The 21,082-nt window shown below is 35.7% G+C and overlaps 1 protein-coding gene across 1 annotated transcript in view; it reads right to left on the bottom strand.

Annotated features, from left to right (window-relative positions):
• Positions 1-21,082, bottom strand: part of EYS (eyes shut homolog) — a 702,981-nt gene that overhangs the window by 502,102 nt on the left and 179,797 nt on the right. Inside the window, exon 14 of the mRNA XM_059842660.1 lies at positions 10,220-10,324. Coding sequence (XP_059698643.1) covers positions 10,220-10,324 — 105 coding nt within the window. The remainder of the gene's footprint in view (positions 1-10,219; positions 10,325-21,082) is intronic.

Below are 21,082 nucleotides of genomic sequence, written 5' to 3'. Positions count from 1 at the left end.
TTCTGGACAAGCTAGACCTTAAGCCATACATTCAAATGAAATGTAGGAGAACTGTCTCTCTACAGTGTTTTTCTTTTAAAAAAAAGCCCTTTAGCCTATGCAAAGGGCCACAATGGCTAGATACATCTTCCAATACTGTAATGTTTTTGTCAGTTCCACTAAAAGATAGATTAGAACTAAAGAAAGAGGATTAAGGAAAAACAGAGACATACTCTACATATCTTACAGTAATACACCAGAATACTTACAGCAATTACAACAGAAGTTTGATTACTGTACCACAGCAGGCAGCTGCAGAATCTCTCTTATTTACACTAAGAAAACACAGAATAAGTTTTTATTCTGACTGTGTTTGCTGGCTTGAAATGTGTCAGGCTACCTGATAATTTTGTGGTATGATGCATTAAAACATCACCTAGTGATGCTTTACACCGGCAGAATAAAATAACAGCAAGAGTAGGGAAAAATACAAAAACTTTATGAAATAATATCTGTTATCCATTTTCATTTTCCCATGAGGACTGCGAAGTTGTCAATGTTTACTGCTTCCTTTGTGATGATGTCAAGATCTGCTGCTTTGTATTGTATAACATAATTTGATTGTTATTAGGAATGGGTAATTTATTACCCTTTCCTATATAACATCTTCCTGTAATTAACATGCAAATCCTGTGGTATTTACAATTCCCTTATGGATAATGAAAAATGAGAGTAAGAAATTGCTAATTGAAATCATTTATGCCAGTTAGAATTGGGGTAAAAGCATTGCTGCTAGCAGATCAGAAGGGAAATAAAACCCCAAGAAAAAAAAGAAATGACAAGAATATAAACAACAATAGTAACAATTAATATAAATTACCTAACTTCTGAATTAAACAGATTTTCACCTTAACATCTCTGAAAAAAATAGATCAGTGAACTACAAAGCACCCAATAAAATCAACACAAGCAGTGGGCAATGTTGCTATTCTTCCTCAGTTACATCTCAGAGGTCTTGCATGCTTTCAGATTTTGTGTGTCGAGAATGAGGAGATAAGAGGATGAGCTGACCCCCCATTGTGTAATACTACAGTGGATTAAATAAAGAGCTATTCTGTTCAATATTCTTATTTTAGAGATGAATTAATTTCGTACAGAAAGTAAGTACAATGACTTTTTATTAAAAAGAGAATGGTTTCAAGTGCCACATAAAGTCAGGTATGTATTTCCTCAGGACTGCAAAAGATTTTAAAGTAGAATTTAGGAAGACAAATATGAAAATAAAAACAAAAATACATTGGCTTTCTGTTCATGCCATTCGTGGAATTAAGATTGGCAGGCAGTAGCAAGCAAAATTTTTTGGTTGAACTGCTACTTAGGATTTGCTGATAAGCAATCTGTTGGACAAAGGCAAATTGCATAGAGATTCCCTGTCATCTATCATATATTTTCTAGTCTGTCTTTCATAAATTATAAAGATAATATGAAATCCAAATATGATCCTTCATTTCTCATCTGATTAGAACACCATATGGAAGTAGAAAACTGGGGGGAGAAAAAAGGGATTGATTTTAGTAACAGGTAAGTAGAGGAAAAAAAAAAGTTGATAAAAACACACAAAGCACAGCAGTGGACATTGCTGAAGGTCTGGTAAGGCAATTCTCTTACTTGTTGAGAATATTAGACAATATTTTTACTCCTTGTTAATGCAAGTAGAGACATAGATTATGAAAACTGAACAAATACTAATTATTTTTCAGTACATTGTGGGACCAGGAGATTACTTGGAAAGTGAGTTGTCAAAGAAGGAAGTTTTTAGAGAAGGGTAGAAAAGCATGAAGAAAGAACAAAAACACAGATAAATAAGTAGACGAGTGGAAATTTCAAAGAAAAAGAATAAATCATATCCAAAATAAAGAGGGATAATATTTCTTTGGAAATGTAGAATAAAGGCAGTAGAATAAAGACTGTTTCAGTTTTGGCTGTAAAAATACACTTCTGGAATTATTATTTTTTTTTTTAATCAGAGATGGTCAGACAACATAGGAGATCATAATTTGAAAACCTTTAGATCCTTCATTAGAAATTTGAATGTATTTGGACATGTGGTGGACAAATAACCTATAAATTATTATTATTACTTTTCAGAAAGAGAAGTTTTGGAATAAGCTAGTTTTAAACATATAAATCAAACATAGAAAAATTAGGTTTAGTAGGTGCAGCATACTAATATCAGGAAAAGACAATAGTATGATTATCACATTAAGTTCTCCACAAAAAGTATGATTTTAGGCCTATTGACTTAAATTGTAACAGTTTTCTGGAAAGCGATGTCTAAAAACAAATATTATTTGCATTTCTAATGTCAGAAATGGAAAAAGGCAGAGAGGAGCCAGAGATTACATCATTGTAAATCTTATTAATTTCTTATTAAAAGTGAAGTGAATGGACTCATTCTATAACCAAGAGGCACTTAACCATGGGAACATATTCCAATAATGTATCAGAAAAAATAAAAATATGGAGATGCCAAATATAAGAAGCAGAAAATTAAAAATTAGTCACAATTGGCAAATTAAATCCTTTATAAAAGAATGTAACTTTGGTGAATTGAGAAATGCAGCTATGATGGTTTTAACAAGTATTTGAAATAGCTGGTTAGTATCATAATCATTCCTTTCCATCCTGTTACTGCCATTACAGTACTTTTAGAAATGAATAGACTCAAGCTAAAGGCTGTCATAGAGATATTTCCTGACCTGGGGGATTTGTAATGGGTTATTACAACGCCCCTCAAGACATCATTCTTTTGTGTCTGCTTTTGGTAGCAGTAACTCAATGTCTAATTAGACACTTTGAAATAAGTAGTGTTGTTTTTGTTAAAAAAATGTCAAATTTTTAAGTCATCTGCTAGGGTTGGTGGATTGCATTGACATTACAAATGAGCTATTAATCAATTTTCTTCCCTGTATTTTTAGCTTCATAAATGACAGCACATTTTTTAAAAAAATGAGAGGAAGTTGACAATTTTTTCTTGTTCTATTGCAGGAAAATGTCTTTTACCACTGGCACGAAGCACTATACTGAAAAATTGGAAAACAGGTAGAAAATTGGAATTATAAAAAAAGAAACTTTCTTTATGAAGCTATTACACCTAATAAGGTATCTTTTTACAATATCAAGAAATTTTCCATGTGGTCCCTTTACCATCATTGCTTTCTCTTTCTTCCTCACAGGCTGCCTTAACAGCAAAGTCTTATAAGAGACTTTTTAATGAGCTTTTCAAAATTTGTTGCCCTTCTCATTTGTCCTTTCCTCCATCCTATTTTTGTAGGAAACTTTTGGATTCCATCTTTTCCTTCTCCTACACTTGGGCACAAGTATATATACATAGTATGTGTTGATATATAATGAATGGTTTTCAGTGTCATTTTTTTTTTTTGTGTGAATTTTCTTCTTCCTTCTTCATTTAATTATTTTCATTTTAAAACTGTAGTTAAAAGGTATATCTATTTCAAGATTTTTTTAAAAATCATTGTATCTTGTTTTACATCTTCTTTACCAGTCTTTTACATATTCCAGTCTTTCAGTGCAAAAACTCAATAAATGCTTATATCTAAAGGAATAATATAATGAAATCTCACTGAAGTAGAAATTACAGAGCTTCATTTTCTCCTAATACCTTTATGTCCAATTTCTAACAGATAATAAAGATTAGGTTTAAAATTTTAAATCTTACTGTGCTTCTGGGAATATTTTCAACAAATAGAAGGCACGGATGCCAGTGTACTAGAGAAGGTACAGCCAGTATTACATCATAGTGCACACTTTGAATACACAATATCCAAGCCATTACATGTCTCCTAGTGGAATGAGCTATTAAGCACTTTTCCAGCAGTATTTTTATTTCTATAAATCTCAAAGACTTTTCTCTGCATGAAACATGTATATGAAGGTTAGCATTACAATTTCAAACATGCATGGCAAGGTAATCCAAAAGTATGAGAATTTCAAGCGAGGAAACTTAAGACTTTTCTGCACTGTTCTCTTGCTTTTCTGGTGAAAATCATGAAAGTAGAAAAAGGTATGTATATCTTGAAATTTGATTTACATAGAGAATTAGAAAGAAAAATGTGAGAAAACTGGTGAGTCATGATAAGGACAAATTAGTGGGTTGCAGAAAAAAAAAAATACACCAAGTAATGCAAAGGCACTCTTCACCTCCTTCCCATGGCCATCTGGCCATATGTCTATAGCAACAACTATTTTGGAAAACTCTTTCCAGGATTTTATGGCTGTCTATCTTATTGCATATGGAATAGAATATCTCCTTGTTCCTTTGGGGTCAGCTGTCCCAGATCTGTACACTCCGATGTGTTTTTCCACTCCAACCTACTCACTGTCAGGGCAAATGAGAAACAAAGATGGCCATGATGCTGTGCAAGCACTGCTCAGCAACAGCCAAGACATTCCTGAGTTAGCAACATGGCTTTGGTCACAAATCTAAAACACAGCACTGTAACTTCTATGAAGAAGATTATTTCTATCTCAACCAGACCCTGCACATAGATCCAATCAATTCTTAGTTTGGGGGAAATACCCATTAAACATTTATTTTCTTGTGTATTATCCAATTTTCTCTTCTGATAATGAGAAGATCATGGGCTTTTTTCCAGAGTGAAAAAGCAAAGAATGGCCTTCATTGATTTTTTTTCCTGCTTCCTAGTGTTGAAAATACTGTAGAATACTTCTGAATTCTTTTTATTTAAAAAATGGAACTCCCAACTTGCGCCAATTTTAGAATTGCTGCCTCTTTCAGCTAGGTAATTTATGAATAAATTTTTACACGTAATGTAAAAAACACTTGAAGTTTAACAAATATTGTATAGGGCTCCATGAAAAAAATGAAGTAAACAATCCAACCTTCAGTGGCAAAAAATGACTAGATATGCTTGTGAATGTCTTTATTAGAAGACTCTCTTACTACACTTAGAGTCTTAAAACCACAGAAGAATTACTAGGGTATTAAATATATTTAATATTTCACAACTATCAGAGAAAAAACTAGCGTATGGATGAGCTATAAATGTAAGGAAAACCTCTTGGGAAGGACCCCTAATAATGTTCCCTGTCACTCACTGTTTTCAGATACTGCTTTTGTGAGAGGCAATAAAAATGGCAGGTCCTGGAGACCCATCAATATAACCTCTGCTTTTTCAACATCTCTGACTTTAGGTGGCTTCAGCCTTCTTCCTGGATTAAGATCCAACACAAATGTCATGGATGACTGCCTACACAAGTCTTAGTATTAAGACTTTGCAAAAGAGACAACATAATACCAATTTATTGACCTCTGTTTCTCTATATTATTGAGTCCACTAACTACTGCTACAAGTAATTCTGTACTATTTGCTATATGAATACTCAAAGTACCTTCTGTCTCAGTCTGCTGAATAACATTTCTACAGGTGATTAGATGGACTTGTTTAGAAAGAATTCTATCCCAGTACAAGTTAGGATGTTAGAAGAATAACATGATTTACAAATTGCATATGTGGATTGTGACTTGGAGCAAGAAATAGAGAATTGGAATTTTAAGCTACGCATCAGGCAGTCTTTTTGGCAAGAAGAGCAACAGCTTCATGTGAAAAATGCTGCACTTTCTGATCAAGCAACTTTGAAATCAATGCAAAAAATATCATTACAAATTCTATGTTAAGGATCACTGCGCAGCAGCAATGTGAAGAATCGAATGATTTTGTAAACTTTTTTCAACTGTAATCTTGATGATTCACTTTATTTTTTGAGTCACAGCATGCATTAGTTTTTCTAAGGTCTCTTCCTGGAATAAAAACTTTCATGTATAAGCATCTACTTCATAACAAGTGTTGCCAGAAAGGTTTGAAAGAAAGTACAGTCTTATTTCATGGTACACTAAACTTTAATAACAGCAACACCTTCTGAAAAGGAAGAATTTGATTTACAATTTCTCTGTGTGCATGTTTACTCTTAATCAGAAGTACTGCTTCTTTGATTCAGTGTATTAAGTCGAACACAAATTGATTTTAGGTTGAATCCATCAACTGATAGGATTTTCTGCTTCAAAATCAGTCTCCTTTAGTAATCATGCTAATCATCCAGTAATCCCATAAAAAAAAAAAAAGTATTCAGTTAAGTATAGTAGGGATAATACATGACTGAGTCACAAATAGGGATGGGAAAGAAATTGTGTAATAGATGTAATGTTTCCTAAAAGAGAAAAATTGTGCATCCAGCCTACAACTGTCTGAGAGCAGAAAAAGGGAGACTATTAGGGAGAGATTATTAGTTTAGAAACTTCTAACTGTCTGTTCCTCTTGAAACCTCCCAACATTCCAGTGTCTTAAAAGTCAAAGGATTCTTTAGTATTGATTTACAGATATTTTAGTCGTGAACTTGTCTAATCCTTTACTAAAACTTCCAAATAAATTCTCTAGTTATATCCAATTCTGTGGTAACAAATAGAGAAATGCAATGTCAACTGTTAAAAGGTTTTTTTATGGGTCTAAGATTCCCTCATGATTGTCTTCTACAAACTTAAAAGGTCTTCACTTTTCCATAAGGAAAAAATAAATTATATATAAATTTTAGAAAGAGGTTCCTCACTTCTTTCTCAGACTGTACTTCTCTACTTGACCATTTCAATGCATCATTTCCAGATGACAGACTACTGTTGTCAAAATATATAGCCCTTGTTTCTAACTTTTTCCCCCTTTTTCTAAATTCAATATACATAAGTAACCATTTTCTAGTGGAATAAAAAATTAATATTCACAGTGAGTTATTTTGGCACCATGGGGTTAATGCTGGTCTGGCATCTCCCAGTTGCCAATGAATATCTTAATGTTGAAGTGAGATCTGGGACAATAGACCAGATTTTTGATCAACCTTTTGATACCTCCTTTTATGACCACAAAAGCAACATGAATCTTTCACAAAGCAGAAACCTGTGCATTTTCCTGGAACTGTGTGGAATTTCTCCCATGAGTAGGGATGCTTCACTGTTACTCCCCAGGGATTAAGTGACAAAATCTGTGCATGTTATTGTCATTTCAGTGAGTCACATTCAACTCCTAATCAATACTATTTCTTTCTCTCTTTAATGTTGGTCTCTTGATATAGTGCTCTGTTTTGTGTTATGCTGTAATTTACTAGTAGTTTTTGGTTTTATACTAAGTAGTAAGTAATTCTGATTAAGGTCTTTCATCTGTTGTCTCTGTAGACCCTCAGCTCCCAGATTCTGGCTACGCAAACCTAGAATGGTTGAAGTCTTTTTATGAGGACTAGGGTTTGTGAATGTGTGGCTGCTCCCTTCTCTCCACAGAGGGCCTCAACCACTTGGACTCCCTGGTGGAAGAGCCTATACCAGCCTCTCAGTGAAATGTCACTTGTCCCTGTCCTTTCTTCCATCCTGACTCATAAACTCTTAGCTGACTCCTCATCCATGACCAGGCAAAGCTCTGTGCATTCCAGCTGGACATTGGCATAGATTGCAAACACTGCCTCCTCATCTGCCTTGCCTGCCCTTCCTAAACTGCCTTTATCTTTCCATTGCAACACTTCAGTCATAGGAGTCATTCTGTTGTGTCCCTGTGATGCCAATGATATCATAGCCATGCAGCCATGCACCCATCTCCAACTCCTCCTGTATATTCCCCATGCTGCATTTATTTGTAGGGAGCCATTTAAATTGAGTTCCTGATAAAAAAAATTTATTAGCTGAAATTTCTTTGTGCTGTCCTTCAGGTGCTATATTGCCTTTCTGCAGTCCTAAATACTGTCTAAACCATTGCTTTTCATCCTGCATTTTGCAGATGGGTAAATTCTTCACAAAGACTGTATCTAACAAGTGTTAAGAATAGTAATAGAAAATGTTTAGAGTCTGAGATTTCATATGTGTACTTCTTACGGCATTTCATTATTCATTTCATGCATATGATCTCACTTTTAAAGTATAATGGGAAGATGTTTTCATACTTATTGTTGTGCTTGTGATTTCACAGAACAAGCTACGCTGACAAAATGAGATGTGACATTTGGTTTATCCACAGTAGAAGGAATGATGAAATATAGTCACAGTGTTTGCAACTGAAAAAGTAAAGCTAACTTATTACAGTACCATATAAGAATTCAGCCTTAAAATATTAGCCAAAATAAATAATAATAATAATAATAATAATAGCTGTAATAATAAACCTTTATTTTTCTGCATCTTGAAAGTCTATTGTAAGACTCATGTCTTAAAAGATAGTATGAGTATGTATATGTATGCACATTTATAATATACAGATATACATACTTCTGTATATAATAATATCCACAAATATTTATGCCAAAATTCAAATTATATTCATGCCCTTACACTATTACTGAGTGGCAGTGCTGGCTGTGAGTTCCTGTATTCTACACATCAATAACTTTCAATGTATTTGTACATGAGGCTTGAAGTAGCCTGTATACATTTTAAAAACCTATATAGCCCTTATAGGGACATAACAATTTTAAACCACTTAGTTTGCCTATCCACTTGAAGTAAATATTTCAGTCTAAATACAAGTTTGATCATTTTATCCTTACATTGTTAACTTGACATTGTAGAATAAGGTTTAATGCAATGTAACTGACTTAAGAGTATTTAAAAACTGCAAGTGAAAGAGTGCTTTTGCTTCATGTTTTGCTCACTACTTTCCAATTGGCTGAAAACCAGTCAGCCCACAAGAAAGAGAGCAGGGGATAAAAAAATATTAGTCATGTTATGCAAGTGTCGCATATTAAATTAGCTGGTTATATTAAAAGAGACTATATTTCAATGTGTAAAGTCTTGCCCATAGCACCAATCTACACTGAAACATATAGGTTCATATCTCAGATATGTTTATTTGTTGGACTCTATGATCTCAGAGGGGTTTTCCAACCTAACTGATTCTGTGACTAAAATTATGTATGTCACATAAAGATAGAAAAGTTGATTTACTCCTTTTGACAAATTCAGATATTGCTGGCATCTCTCATCACTGCAAGCAACTGAACTGGGTTTGCACAGCAATATTTCAGTGAGGGCAGGTACAGGGGTGGCTTCTCTGAGGACCTGCCAGAAACTTCCCCCTGGTCTGATGGAATCAGTGCCAGCCAGCTCCTGGATGATCTGCTGCTGGCCAAGGCTGAGCCCATCAGTGACAGTGGTAACACATCTGGGATAACAGTAAAGATGAGGGAGAGAAAAAATGAACTGGGCAACTCCAGACAGAAAAAAAGTGTGAGGATAGCAAGAGAAACAGCTCTGTAGACACCAAAATCAGTACAAGAGAGGGTGGAGGTGCTGCGGGCACCAGAGCAAGATTCCCCTGCAGCCTGTGGTTTGGCAGCTGTCCCCTGCAGCCCATGGAGGTCCATGGTGGATCAGAGATCGACCTACAGCTCACAGATGACCTTATGACAAAACATCTGGATGTCCAAAGCAAGCTGTGACCCTTCCTGTGGTAAGCCTGAGCTAGAACAAGCTTCTGGCAGCACCTGTGGCCCCGTGGAGAGAGAAGCCCATACTGGAGCAGGTTTCCTGGCAGGAGCTGTGACCCTGTGGGGGACCCACACTGGAGCAGGCAGTTCCTGAAGGACTGCACTCAGGGGAAGGGAACGATGCTGGAGCAGTTTGTAAAGAACTGCAGGCCATGGAAAGGAACTCATATGAGAGAAGTTCTTGGAGGACTCTCTCCCTTGGGAGGCAGCCCACACTGGAGCAAGGGAAGAGCATGAGGAGTCCTCCCCCTGAGGAAGAAGGAGCAACAGAAATGATGTGTGATTAACTGACTGCACCCAGCTCCCAGCCAGGGCCAACCTGCCTCAGCAACCCTTATGACAACTACTGTGTAGCTTGTCCACATTTTGTTTCAGAAATTTTAAAAATACCTTTTGCTAGTAGAAAAATAGAAACCAAATCGTGCTAGTGGCAGAGTTGGTTGATTTTTAAGGCTCACTATTCATAAGTTTGGAAGGCAGGATTTCCAGAATACAAGTTATATTCTGTAAACAAATTCTGCTGACACCACCTGCATAACAATTGTAGCATATGCTTAAAGAATACCAGTTCATCCTTCTCTCTTTTCAAGCATAATAAATTACTGCTTAGTTGTGTGCTTATGAAAAAACTCTGTTTCTTTTTTGAATGCCACAGAACATTTCTCAACTAAATGTGACTTCTTACCTGGCAAACAGCTACAGTGAAATTCACCAATCAAATCATGGCAATGGCCTCCATTTTTACAGGGCTTGGAGGAACATTCATCAATATCCGTGGAACAGTTTTTGTCTGACAGAAAAGAAAATTAAACATTAAAACTATAAATCATGCTAGGAAAGTAGAAAAGCTGCTTCACAGTGCAAGTGACAACTGCATAGTTTAACTTTTCCAGGTTGGAAACACTATTTTATTTCTGCTTGACAGTTTTAAAACTAGAGATATTCATAGATATAATTGGTAGCCAAGAAATTAAAAATTTTAAAGGAATAAATATGAACAGCTTTTGCAAAAATTTCCTTTGCATATTCCAGCATCACAACTCAATACCATAATTACTAGAGTTATATGCTACTTTGAAAAAAATTGTTTTAGAGATTTAATAACCTTAGTAACAATAGCAAGAAAAAATATTTCTCAAGGTTGCATTCATATTTCCAGATGGATAAAGCCATTTCTCAGATCCAAACAGAAACCCACAAGTTCACTCAGGTGTTTCTTCATTTTTCTGCTTTTAAGAAGATTTAATTGAGCTGAAATTCAGAATAATTCAAATCTGAAACAATAAAATATAGGTGAATATACAGAAGATACATAGAGGGGAAAATTTAGAAGACAATGGAATGGTGGCTTATGAAAACAGTTAACTCATTGGACATACCAAATAAAGTCCAGTCTCATGTTTTTCTGTTGTGCACTGCATTAATTTAGGGCAATCCCTATCTAGGCTATTATAAATAATCCTGGGATCTTTCTGAACAAAAATTGATCAAAAATAGATGGGAAAAATATTTGGGCTAGGAGCTCACATGAAAACCAGGATTTAAGCCAATGATAGAGAAGGAAAGCTGTAACTATCACTGATGTGAACAAGCAGAACTTTTGTGGGTGTTCTGTGTAGAAATTACAGAAGATTCCTTGCTTCACTCAAATCAGATATACCACATAGGTAATGAATCCCAGGAACTGGGATTTGGACAAACAAAGCTTGGACAATTATAGATTCATTACAACAACAAATGCATGGATGGCAGAGGAAGTTTTGTCTTTTTGTCTTCCTTAACCTTATGATGTACTTTCAGCTAACATGTAAAAATAGAATGTATGCAAAAATCAAATTAAATGGGAAGGAGAGAAAGTGAGGAGTAGACAGAGGAAGGAAAAAAAAAACATTAGGAAAAAGGTTTAAGGAGATGGTAAGAGAAGCTCATAGACTAGGATAATTATAGAAACTAGGTAAAACTTTGACATTTATAGGAAAATACTGCGCAGTCACATATAATATGCTGTATTTAATGATTAAATACAGATCAAAAATCCAGTAGAATCAGTTTAAAGGAACCTTAAATTTTTTACAGCTTTTTTTACAATGGGTTTTTTCTGTTGCTGTTTTGTTTTGTTGATGTTTTTAAATAGCTAAAAGAACTAGCAGAATCCTTAACAACACAGGGCTTGAACCCATAGAGTATTTAATTACAAACCCATAATTTTTGAAAGGAATCATCATTATAAAATTCAAAGTTATTTGAATGTACTATTAGTAATTTTTCATGCCATAGTGAAATAGGTAACTGCAAGTTACTTGATTCAAAGTTCAAGGGGAAAGTACTCTCTGACTATAAGGAAAGATATGTGAAAAACTTGGCTGAGAGCTGTCAAAATCTATGGAAAAGGAGAGGAGGGTGAGCAACATAATGAAAAGGAATTCAGAAGAACTTCAAAGAATGTAGAGAAGTTCTGATTTGAAACCTGATAAAGAGAAAACATTTTACCTTAAAAAGGTAATTAAGAGAGCTGTTGCTTGCTATAGGTACACAAGGACAAACTTTATTTTTGCGGGAGAAAGACACTGAATATTAGGAGACCAACACAGCACTTCCTGGTTTTCAAAAAGTTGGTTGGGAAAAAAATCCCAATCTATTAAAAAGCAGGTCAATTTGCTAAGGATAAACTAAAAAGTACAACATCAATATGCAGGCATGAAATTGGACCTGCAAAAGCATGTAGCTATTATAGGATGGTCAGGGTAACAAGAAATTGTGCTGCATGTACTTCATGTTGAAGATGAAGGAGAGTTGCAGTTTCCCATCCAGGCAAGAAGGATGGCTACCGATAATGGTAATCACACCAAATTGTTCAATGCTTCTTCTGCCTCAATCATCAGTAAAAAGACCAGCTGTAAAGCAGATCATTATCATATTTAATACTTATGTTTAAAGGGCAAAACTTCAGCGTTGAATACCGAAGAAAAGCTATAGAATTGTCAGATGAGTTAAATAGTCAGATAGGCTGGTCTGATGAACTATACCCTTGGTTATAAGTGACAAAAACTCAATAGTTTTCTTTGGGAACATGTGAAAAATAGGTAAAGTACCTGAAGACCCACTAAAGTCAGCCTTCAGGAAAAGAATAAAAGGCAAAGACGTTATAAATCTATTTTTGAAATTCCTGTTCCTGGAAGAAATATAGAGAAAAGTTTTAAAGTATTTACTTGCAAGAACCAATTCATTAAAAAATGGGCCTTATAGAAGCAAATTTATTCCCTTCTACATTAAATTTACACATTTTGTAGATAACAAAACCTAATAGCAAATGCCAGGCTCCTTTTGTTCACTAATGCTATTTTTTTGTGAAATCCCAGTAACTGGTCTGCATAGAAACTATAAGAGCATATTATCTGATGAGTAAAATTTTATGGAAAGCCATATTCATGCATTAGTTATCAGTTGTTTTGCTACCAGACTGGATGAATGAATTGCAGAGGCTTTGAAAGAAATCTACTCCCCATTCAATTCCACTAATTTTTTTTCAACAACCTAGATGGTGGTTAGCAAAGAAAGCTCACTGATGGCAACACAAAAAGGTATACTGAAGAACAGGATTAGAAGTCTTCATGAATTTCAACCAATTTCAACTGAAGACAGAGTCTGATATGACAAACATAATCCAATCAGAGGCTACAATAAAGAAAATCAAAAGTAGGAAAAAACACCATAATTTTGTTTTAAAATAAATAGTTTGCTGGCATACATAAAAAAGAACATATCCAGTTAGAAGCTTTACTGGAGTAAAGCTGCTTTTGGAGTGCTTTGCATGGTGCAGTGAGGTGCATTTAAGAAAATTTTGAGCCAAATGACAGTCCATATGAGCATGTTAGGAATGAAAAACAGCTTAAAAGCATGACCTTGTAAGATGAACAAAATAAATGGGCCTATAAAGCCTAAATAAGGAAAATTTGAATAGAAATGTGATGGCAATCATAAAATAGGAAAGTACTCTCACAAAATTCATCAGTTTGCTGTGTTCATTGTAGACAGGGTGAGAAGTAATGCATTTAAATTGCAGTGAAATATTAGACAATAAGAAAATCCTTGTAGTGGTTAGGAAAACATCACACTGGGAAGATTCCACCAAGAAAATAAGGAATTATTGAATTTTTTTAACAGCATATATAGGTGAGAAAGCAACATAGTATAGTATAGGTTTTTTGCTGGCATAAGAATGAAACAGATTATAGTTAGTATTTTGTTCTAGTGTTGTGATTATATAATTTACAGGGTATAAATTCTGTTTATTACACTGAAGGATGTCCAAAGACTTATGTTTGTGTAATGAGTTGGATTATCTGGAAACTTGCTTTGCCTTATGGTAAAGGTCTTTAGCTACTTGGTGTGTGATAACTGTGCTCTGATTTTGGAACCTAGGGCTTCTGTCCAAATCTCTGTCTCTACTCTATTTCTCCATCAAAACACGTTTCTACATTAGTGGTATTAAAGAAAGGTGAGCCCAGACTTGCAGCAGACAAGAGAAGTAGGATAAAAGTGTTTACACTAGTAGGAAGAGAAAAACACATTCTTCCTGCACAACATAAATGCCCATGGTTGAAATTACAGAGTGAAAGATACTAAGGCCTACCCTTCCAAAGAAAGCAGCACAACCTTTGGAACATTCAATCTGAGTTTGCCCCTCAAATCTTTCTCATGAAAAAACCATAATGAGGCAAATAAGGCAAATGAGGCATTTTTTACTTCTGTGAGTCTCCTTTTCTGTAGCCAAATGTGAAAATTTCTTACTCAATTATTTCAAGACTGACTTTTAAACAGATACCTCATTTCCACTCTCACTTCCTTTCCTACATCTCCTCTCCACAGGGGACCAAGTCTATGCACTTGTCACCGACATGTTTTTATGAAAAATCCTTTCCTTAGGATTTTTTCCCTTCTGAGAAGCTGAGAGGCCTCAAGAACAAAAGGCAAACAATGATTATCTGCTGCTGTGGAATGCAGCAGGTGGATCTGTGATTGGCCTCATGTTGTTGTTTCTAATTAATGGTCAATCACAGCCCAGCTGTCCAGGCTGTCTAGGTCAGAGATAAACCTTTGTTATTCATTCCTTTTCTATTCTTAGCTAAGCCTTCTGATGAAATCCTTTCTTCTATTCTTTTAGTATAGTTTTAATATATTGTATATCATAAAATAATGAACCAAGCCTTCTGAAACATGGAGTCAACTTTCTCATCTCTTCCCTCATCCTAAGACCCCTGTGAACATCGCCACATGCACCAAATGAAATCTTGGGATAATTTTATTTAGCTAAACAGTACATTTTTCAATGTACTGCAGGTCACTTCTGGTCACTTGTAGTTTTCAGATACAAGCAGAGAAAAAAACCATGCAGATTATAGCTACTGAGCTGTTGCTGAGCTGTATGTGGGGAAAAAACTAAAGCAATTTGAAAAGGACTGCTGAAGACCTCAGCATATGAGCACTATTGCAGTGCTATGAGAAAAAAAATCTCAGACATATTTAAATAAAACAAAAAGCGAACATTGATGTGTAAAGTACCTCTGTATAAAACATTGATTAGAATGTTCCATATTTAAAAATAAGTGGGAAGGATGCAAGAAAACTACACAATTTATTCAACGACTGAAGAAAGCATGCTGTTGGCAAAGGCTTAAAGAGCTCCATCTGTTTCATTTAGAAGAAACAAAACCAAAAAGTGACTTGATTACAGTGTGCAAGTATCTTTACAAAGAGAAAATACTTGAGTAGCAAGAGCTTTTTAATTTTGTATAGAAAAGGTAATGAGATGCAGTAGATCAAAGTTGAAGACAAAAATTGAAATAAAATATTTAATATAAACTTCTAAATCTGATGGTGATTACTACTAGAAAAAATGCCAGTGAAATTCTGGCTTCTTTTCATGCATTCAAATCAGGATTGAATGCTTTAGGATTCATTGTGTGCTTTAATCAAAACTAGAGTAATTAGGTTCAGTACAAGGTGGTTAATGGCCAACATTAACTTCCTTCTGGTACACAGACTTAATACAGAGCACACAACCAGCAATCTATGGATTGTTAGAAGACTTGCAGAATATATAGACTCATCCTGTAGCCCTCTCTGTGTCTTCCCTGGGAAAACATCACAACGATTTGGAGAGACAGGTATATTTCTGTGTTAGTAATAGCCCACCCTGAGGCACCAGGGCTCCGTATCATCACTGTCATCATGTGAAAAGTGTATGTCCTGTAATTGGAGGTTTTGGAAGTTACTAGGAAAACTACATGCAAGGTGTTACTCTATTGTTACCAGAGCAAATAACTAATAATATTCCATTTCTTGCCTAGCTACCAATGTGCTAAGGGGAATTTTTTTTTTTATTATATTTGTTTAAACAGCTCTAAAAATCATCATTCTGCATTTAACACATTTCTCCTCCTGCCTCAAGGCTCCTCAGTAGTCTCTGGTCGACTCACCACTTAAATGAAGAGAGTCAAGCTGTGGTGTAATGTTGCAGCTATCACCACTGCAGCCCTGAGGCCCAGTACACATGGCACTGGCATTGCTAGCCACTGGTCAGGTATCAAGCTAGGATCAAGGGCCTCAGGACTTGTCTAGTGGCCAGGTTGGTGTTAGATCCATAGAATCTTGGCATGGTTTATTTTCAAAATGATCTTACAGATCACCTAGTGCCAGCCCCCTGTTATGAGCAGGGACACTTTCCATGAGACCAAGTTGCATAATGCCTTATCCAAACTGGTCCCGAACAGTGCTAAATATGGGGTATCCACAGAAAATAAAGAAAAAAAAATCATGACAAAGAAGAAAGCCAAAGAGTAAAAAACAAAAAAAGAGAAAACAAGATAGCACCAAATAAGACTCCTATTTAGTGTGGTCATACTAAAACTGACAGTGTCATACTGTTATAGTATGGCTCTATCAAAACAAAGGATGGCAAAAAACAATTGTTTCACTGTCTAAAATGACAACCCAGTGTATACACTGGTAAATATAATTTACTATCAAAAACTCCAGTATTATGCTAGTTGGTATTGCAGAGGCAGTGTTGAACAACAGAGCTTTTCCAACATCAATGATTGGGGATTTTTTTCAGAAGAGGAACTATATGCTAGGAAAAAAACTAAGCACACCCTAAATATAACCATTCTTATCTAAGATGCCACTTCTGTTTCTCAAATTCATTAACAAAATGTCTGTAAGGGATGAAAATGTGCACTGGGGAAGTTGCTTGGAGGTTGATTTTTTTATGTCAGGGTTTATTCACTGATTGCTCAGGTCATTGCAGAAAATTAATTCCTTACAGGATTCTTGAGGCTGTTGTAACAAAAATTTTGAGTGGAATTGTGTCTTGATAGCTATATGTTATTTTTCAGGTGCACTCAGATGTAAAAAGTAAAAGTGGTCCTCACTCTGCTGGCATATTATTGTTCATCGTATGATGTCATCAATGACATTAACATAGGAAAAATATAGAATTAAGGAAAAATTAGGTTGATCTTCCACAGTAACTCAAGAAGACTAAAAATTTCAGCCACATGCTCCAGTGTCTTCTCTGTATGAGCTTTTCTAGACATGATTGTTTTCCCTTTTTTTATTTTTTGATAAGAGCCTCCTAGCAATCGACAAAAGTTTTAAAATTGATGATCAAGCCTATTCATATAAAATTATTATTGTCCAATTTATCTGAAAGTAATTAAGTACACAGTCATGCCCAGAAAGATATTAATGGATGTTCTACATACATTATGCAATGCACGACAGTTGGAATCACTACTAAAGAAACCTACCATTATACCTGAAATAATGGGGATAAACTGGAATACAAAAATAATCTCGTAACTCCTTCAGAAGAGCAAAGATAAAGTAAATTCCATGCTAGCTAATTAAAGTTTTGATTGAAGAATTAACTTATCTTTTGTCAGGTGGTTCCAACTATTATTATTCACCTTCTAATTTAAACCAATCATGCTTAGCATTTGCAGATGGAATACTATTGGAGAAATGTGCCATTTGATTTCTCACACAAAAAAAACAAGCAACTTTGCTTATATTTAGAATGACTGTAAAAAAAATTGATTTGCTTTTCTTTCATGCAATTCATTAACTTTTATATATTATTTTATCAAAATTTTTATGTAAAAAAAATTGCAGCATGATGAAACTTACAAAGATTTTTTTGCACTTTACTGCTTTTTTTCCCAAATGTCCTAACCTGAATTCCTTCCAAGCAAAGCAGGTACACTTACACACGACAAGACAATAAATATTCTCTAATGACTCAGAAGTACATAGTGAATACATTTCCATGAATGCATAAATGTTGTTTATTTTCCAGCATGTTAAGTTTGCACACCCCACTGTGGGAAGCCTGCCCTCAGCAGCCTGCCATTTACAATGTTTGTGCCAACCAGCAGCCCATCTGTGCTGCTCCAGCTGAGCAGGGGAAAGGAAGTCAGCCCTTCTCTCCTCCATGGTCTGCTATGAGTCAGAGCTCTGCTGGCCAGGAGCCTGGGGAGCCATCCCTCTCCTTAGCTAATAGCTTCCAGGTTTTGTTTTGGTTTGAAAACATCAGTGCTTTGACTAGTGCTTAGATGAAGGCATGTTGTTTAAATGAACTTTGTCATCAGGGAACATCACAGAAAAGACCTGGCTTTTGAGCTGCTTCTGTGATGGCCATAAGGGCTGATTGACGTGGAACAATTATCTGATGCATTAGATGCAAGCAAGACTGAATTTCTGTGGCTAACTCTAAGGATGAGTGAGCATCCATAGATCTCAGAGTCAATTAGGTTGGAATAGACCTCCAAGACATCGAGTCCAGCCTTTGACCAAACAATAACATCATGTCAACTTAAACCATAGCACTAACCATGTCCAGTCTTTTCTTGAACATCTTCATTGTTCTTGACTCCACCACTTCCCTGTCCGCTCATTCCAATTCTTGTCAGCCCTTTCCATTAAGAAATCCTTCCCAATGTCCAACCTGAACATCCCCTGATGCAGCTATGTCCTCTTCTCTGTCACCAGCTGTCTGGGAGAACAGGCCAACCCCCACCCTGCAAGGCCTTGCTCATCTTTGTATAATTTTGGTTTTCAAATGTTCGGTGTTGCAGTGCCCACTTGCTTAGCCACAATATCTACTGCAGGATTACGAAAGCCCAATAGTATCAGACATGATAGGGGAAACTATATAGACCTGATCTTCAGAAAACATATTAAAAGGCTTGCATATCTATTTAGTCTCTTGTGTAAATAAGTCAATGTGTGACTGGCGGTAGATTCTGACTGTTGATTCATACTGTCTTGTTATAATGGTTAACATCAATGAGACGTGGGCAAAACTTAGAGGAAGGATCATTTTAAACATAGAGGATTCATATGGACCTTGATATAAGTGAGAGAACGCAGATTAAGAATCTTATGCATATAAACTAGAACTACAAAATTTAGTGCTAAGTGATGAAGTAAAAATCACTTTGAAATCAAGTTTTTTTTTTTACCCAGTGTTCACTGGTAACATCTTGCTAGCACAGGGCTTATCCATATATATGAACAGCTTTGAAATCCTTTTAATTAACAAATAAATTTATAAATAAATAAAAAAAATTAAATTCATCTCTTCCAACAATTATAAAAGGAAGAACATTTACAATGGAACAATATAGTCCCATCATTTAATAAAGATTAAAATCCCATGTTTTCTCATCCAAAATCACTGAATTTCAGAGTTCTTTAGTTCCAATTACTTAAATTGCCATAGAAAATCCACTCAAATAATGACAATGGTCAGTAGTCACACCTCACAGAACTGCCTCTTCCTTCTCTATCTCTGATCAATTTAACACCCTTGCACTGATGTTTTTATTTGAAGTGTCTTACTTCCTAATGAGCCAAAGGTGTCCCACTCTTCAATATTAAAATTTCCTACTTCATCTGTCTTCGGGTTTTTATGTGCTGGGCAAGATGTTTTCTAATTTTCAAAACTGGCCAGTTTAAGAGACTTGGACTGTCTTTACCTATCTCAGCTATCTCAAAACCCCTCTAATTGGCAAAATCAAATAAAAATACTGTGAGGCAAGGAGATAGCAGTTTTGCTATCTGCCCATTTGTCCAGTAGCTCTTTACTACAGGATAATTACTGTAATCATGCAGATTACCATGGAAGGGCATTTTGACAGCAAGCTTTTGATGAAAATAAAGTATTTTCCCGGTCTTTCTCAGGAGCTGCCTATCTTGGACAGAGTAAAGGAAATTCTATGCAGCAAGCTCCGAAGCCTCCCACAATTCTGGTGCTCACGCTTTTAGCAACAAACAATTCAGCTGGCGGCAGAAGCTGCAAGAGAGCTCCCTGCTCTTCTCAAGGCTGTCTCAGATGATTTGGGTGTCCCTTTCCTGCTGTCTTTCCTCGGCAGGAGAGAGTTGCTTCCACCATCTAGCCCTGCTCCCTGTTGCACGTTGCACTGCCTCTCCCCAGCTCTGCTCTCAGGGAAGGACAAAGATCCACCCTCTGTGGAGCACCACAGCCTGGTGCAAAGGGGATTCATCCAAGGCCATCCATGGAGGCCCTCCTGTTCAGTGCTGACCTTCCATGACAGCTTTAGTGCACAAGGCATGTGATCCCAATCAGAACTGATGCCACCTCACGCAGATAGTAAACAGGAAAATAAGCAAAAAACCAACCTAAGACAATTTTGTACTTGACCAGCTAATATGCTAAAGGTAAACCTTTTCTGAAGTTGCTTTTAATATGATAGGAAAGCAAAAGTGTGTTTAAAAGAAAGTAAAAGGTAAAAGTCAGTCTTTTACACTTAGTGGACTTTTTCAAATGTTACTTCCTTGATCAAGTCTTATCAGAAGAATACAGGATGTGATTGGCAGGTTGTTAGCAGATATGTTGATGAACGTTTTACCATATGCCTTCATCAGAGCTAGTTGTTATCAGCTAATGCTCTGTTTATGGTGTTTTTCTAAATTAATTATGCAATTTCTACATTGTTTAACTATTAAGTGCATAAAAAAAAAAATATATATGAACACCATGTTTCCTTTAGCCCTTAAATAGCTTTTGAGTGTATCACTGTTACTATAGCAAAATCTTTGCATACCATTTATATAAATCTTAAAACTCAGAAGAACATGGAACATTCTTTTGCCATTGTTTGCCTTTTGTAGAAGATAGAAACCCAAATATTCAGTATTTAGCATCCCAGACTCATTCTAGAGAGGCTGAAGCAGTTGTTGGAAGGCTTGGAGAGAGCAGACCTAGTGAAATCCACAATGACTGACTATGAGTTAATTGTACAAAAAGCATGAGCAGAAATGAAAATATTCAGTGTAATCAGGGGGACCCTGGTTCCTACTCCTAATTACAGTCAGTAGGCTGGCTTATTTTTTTTCTTGTGGGAGATGTCCAGTCTCACAAAAAAAGCCAATATGAAGCAAGATCAATAGAAAATTCATGATGGAAAGTCTCTCACAGAGGAAATGCAGGAGAAAATGGAATTTTTTTCATATTAGCTTATTA

This window comes from Haemorhous mexicanus, chromosome 3 (assembly GCF_027477595.1).
Source record: "Haemorhous mexicanus isolate bHaeMex1 chromosome 3, bHaeMex1.pri, whole genome shotgun sequence".
NCBI lineage: Eukaryota > Metazoa > Chordata > Aves > Passeriformes > Fringillidae > Haemorhous > Haemorhous mexicanus.
This window is presented reverse-complemented; position numbering and strand designations above follow the sequence as displayed.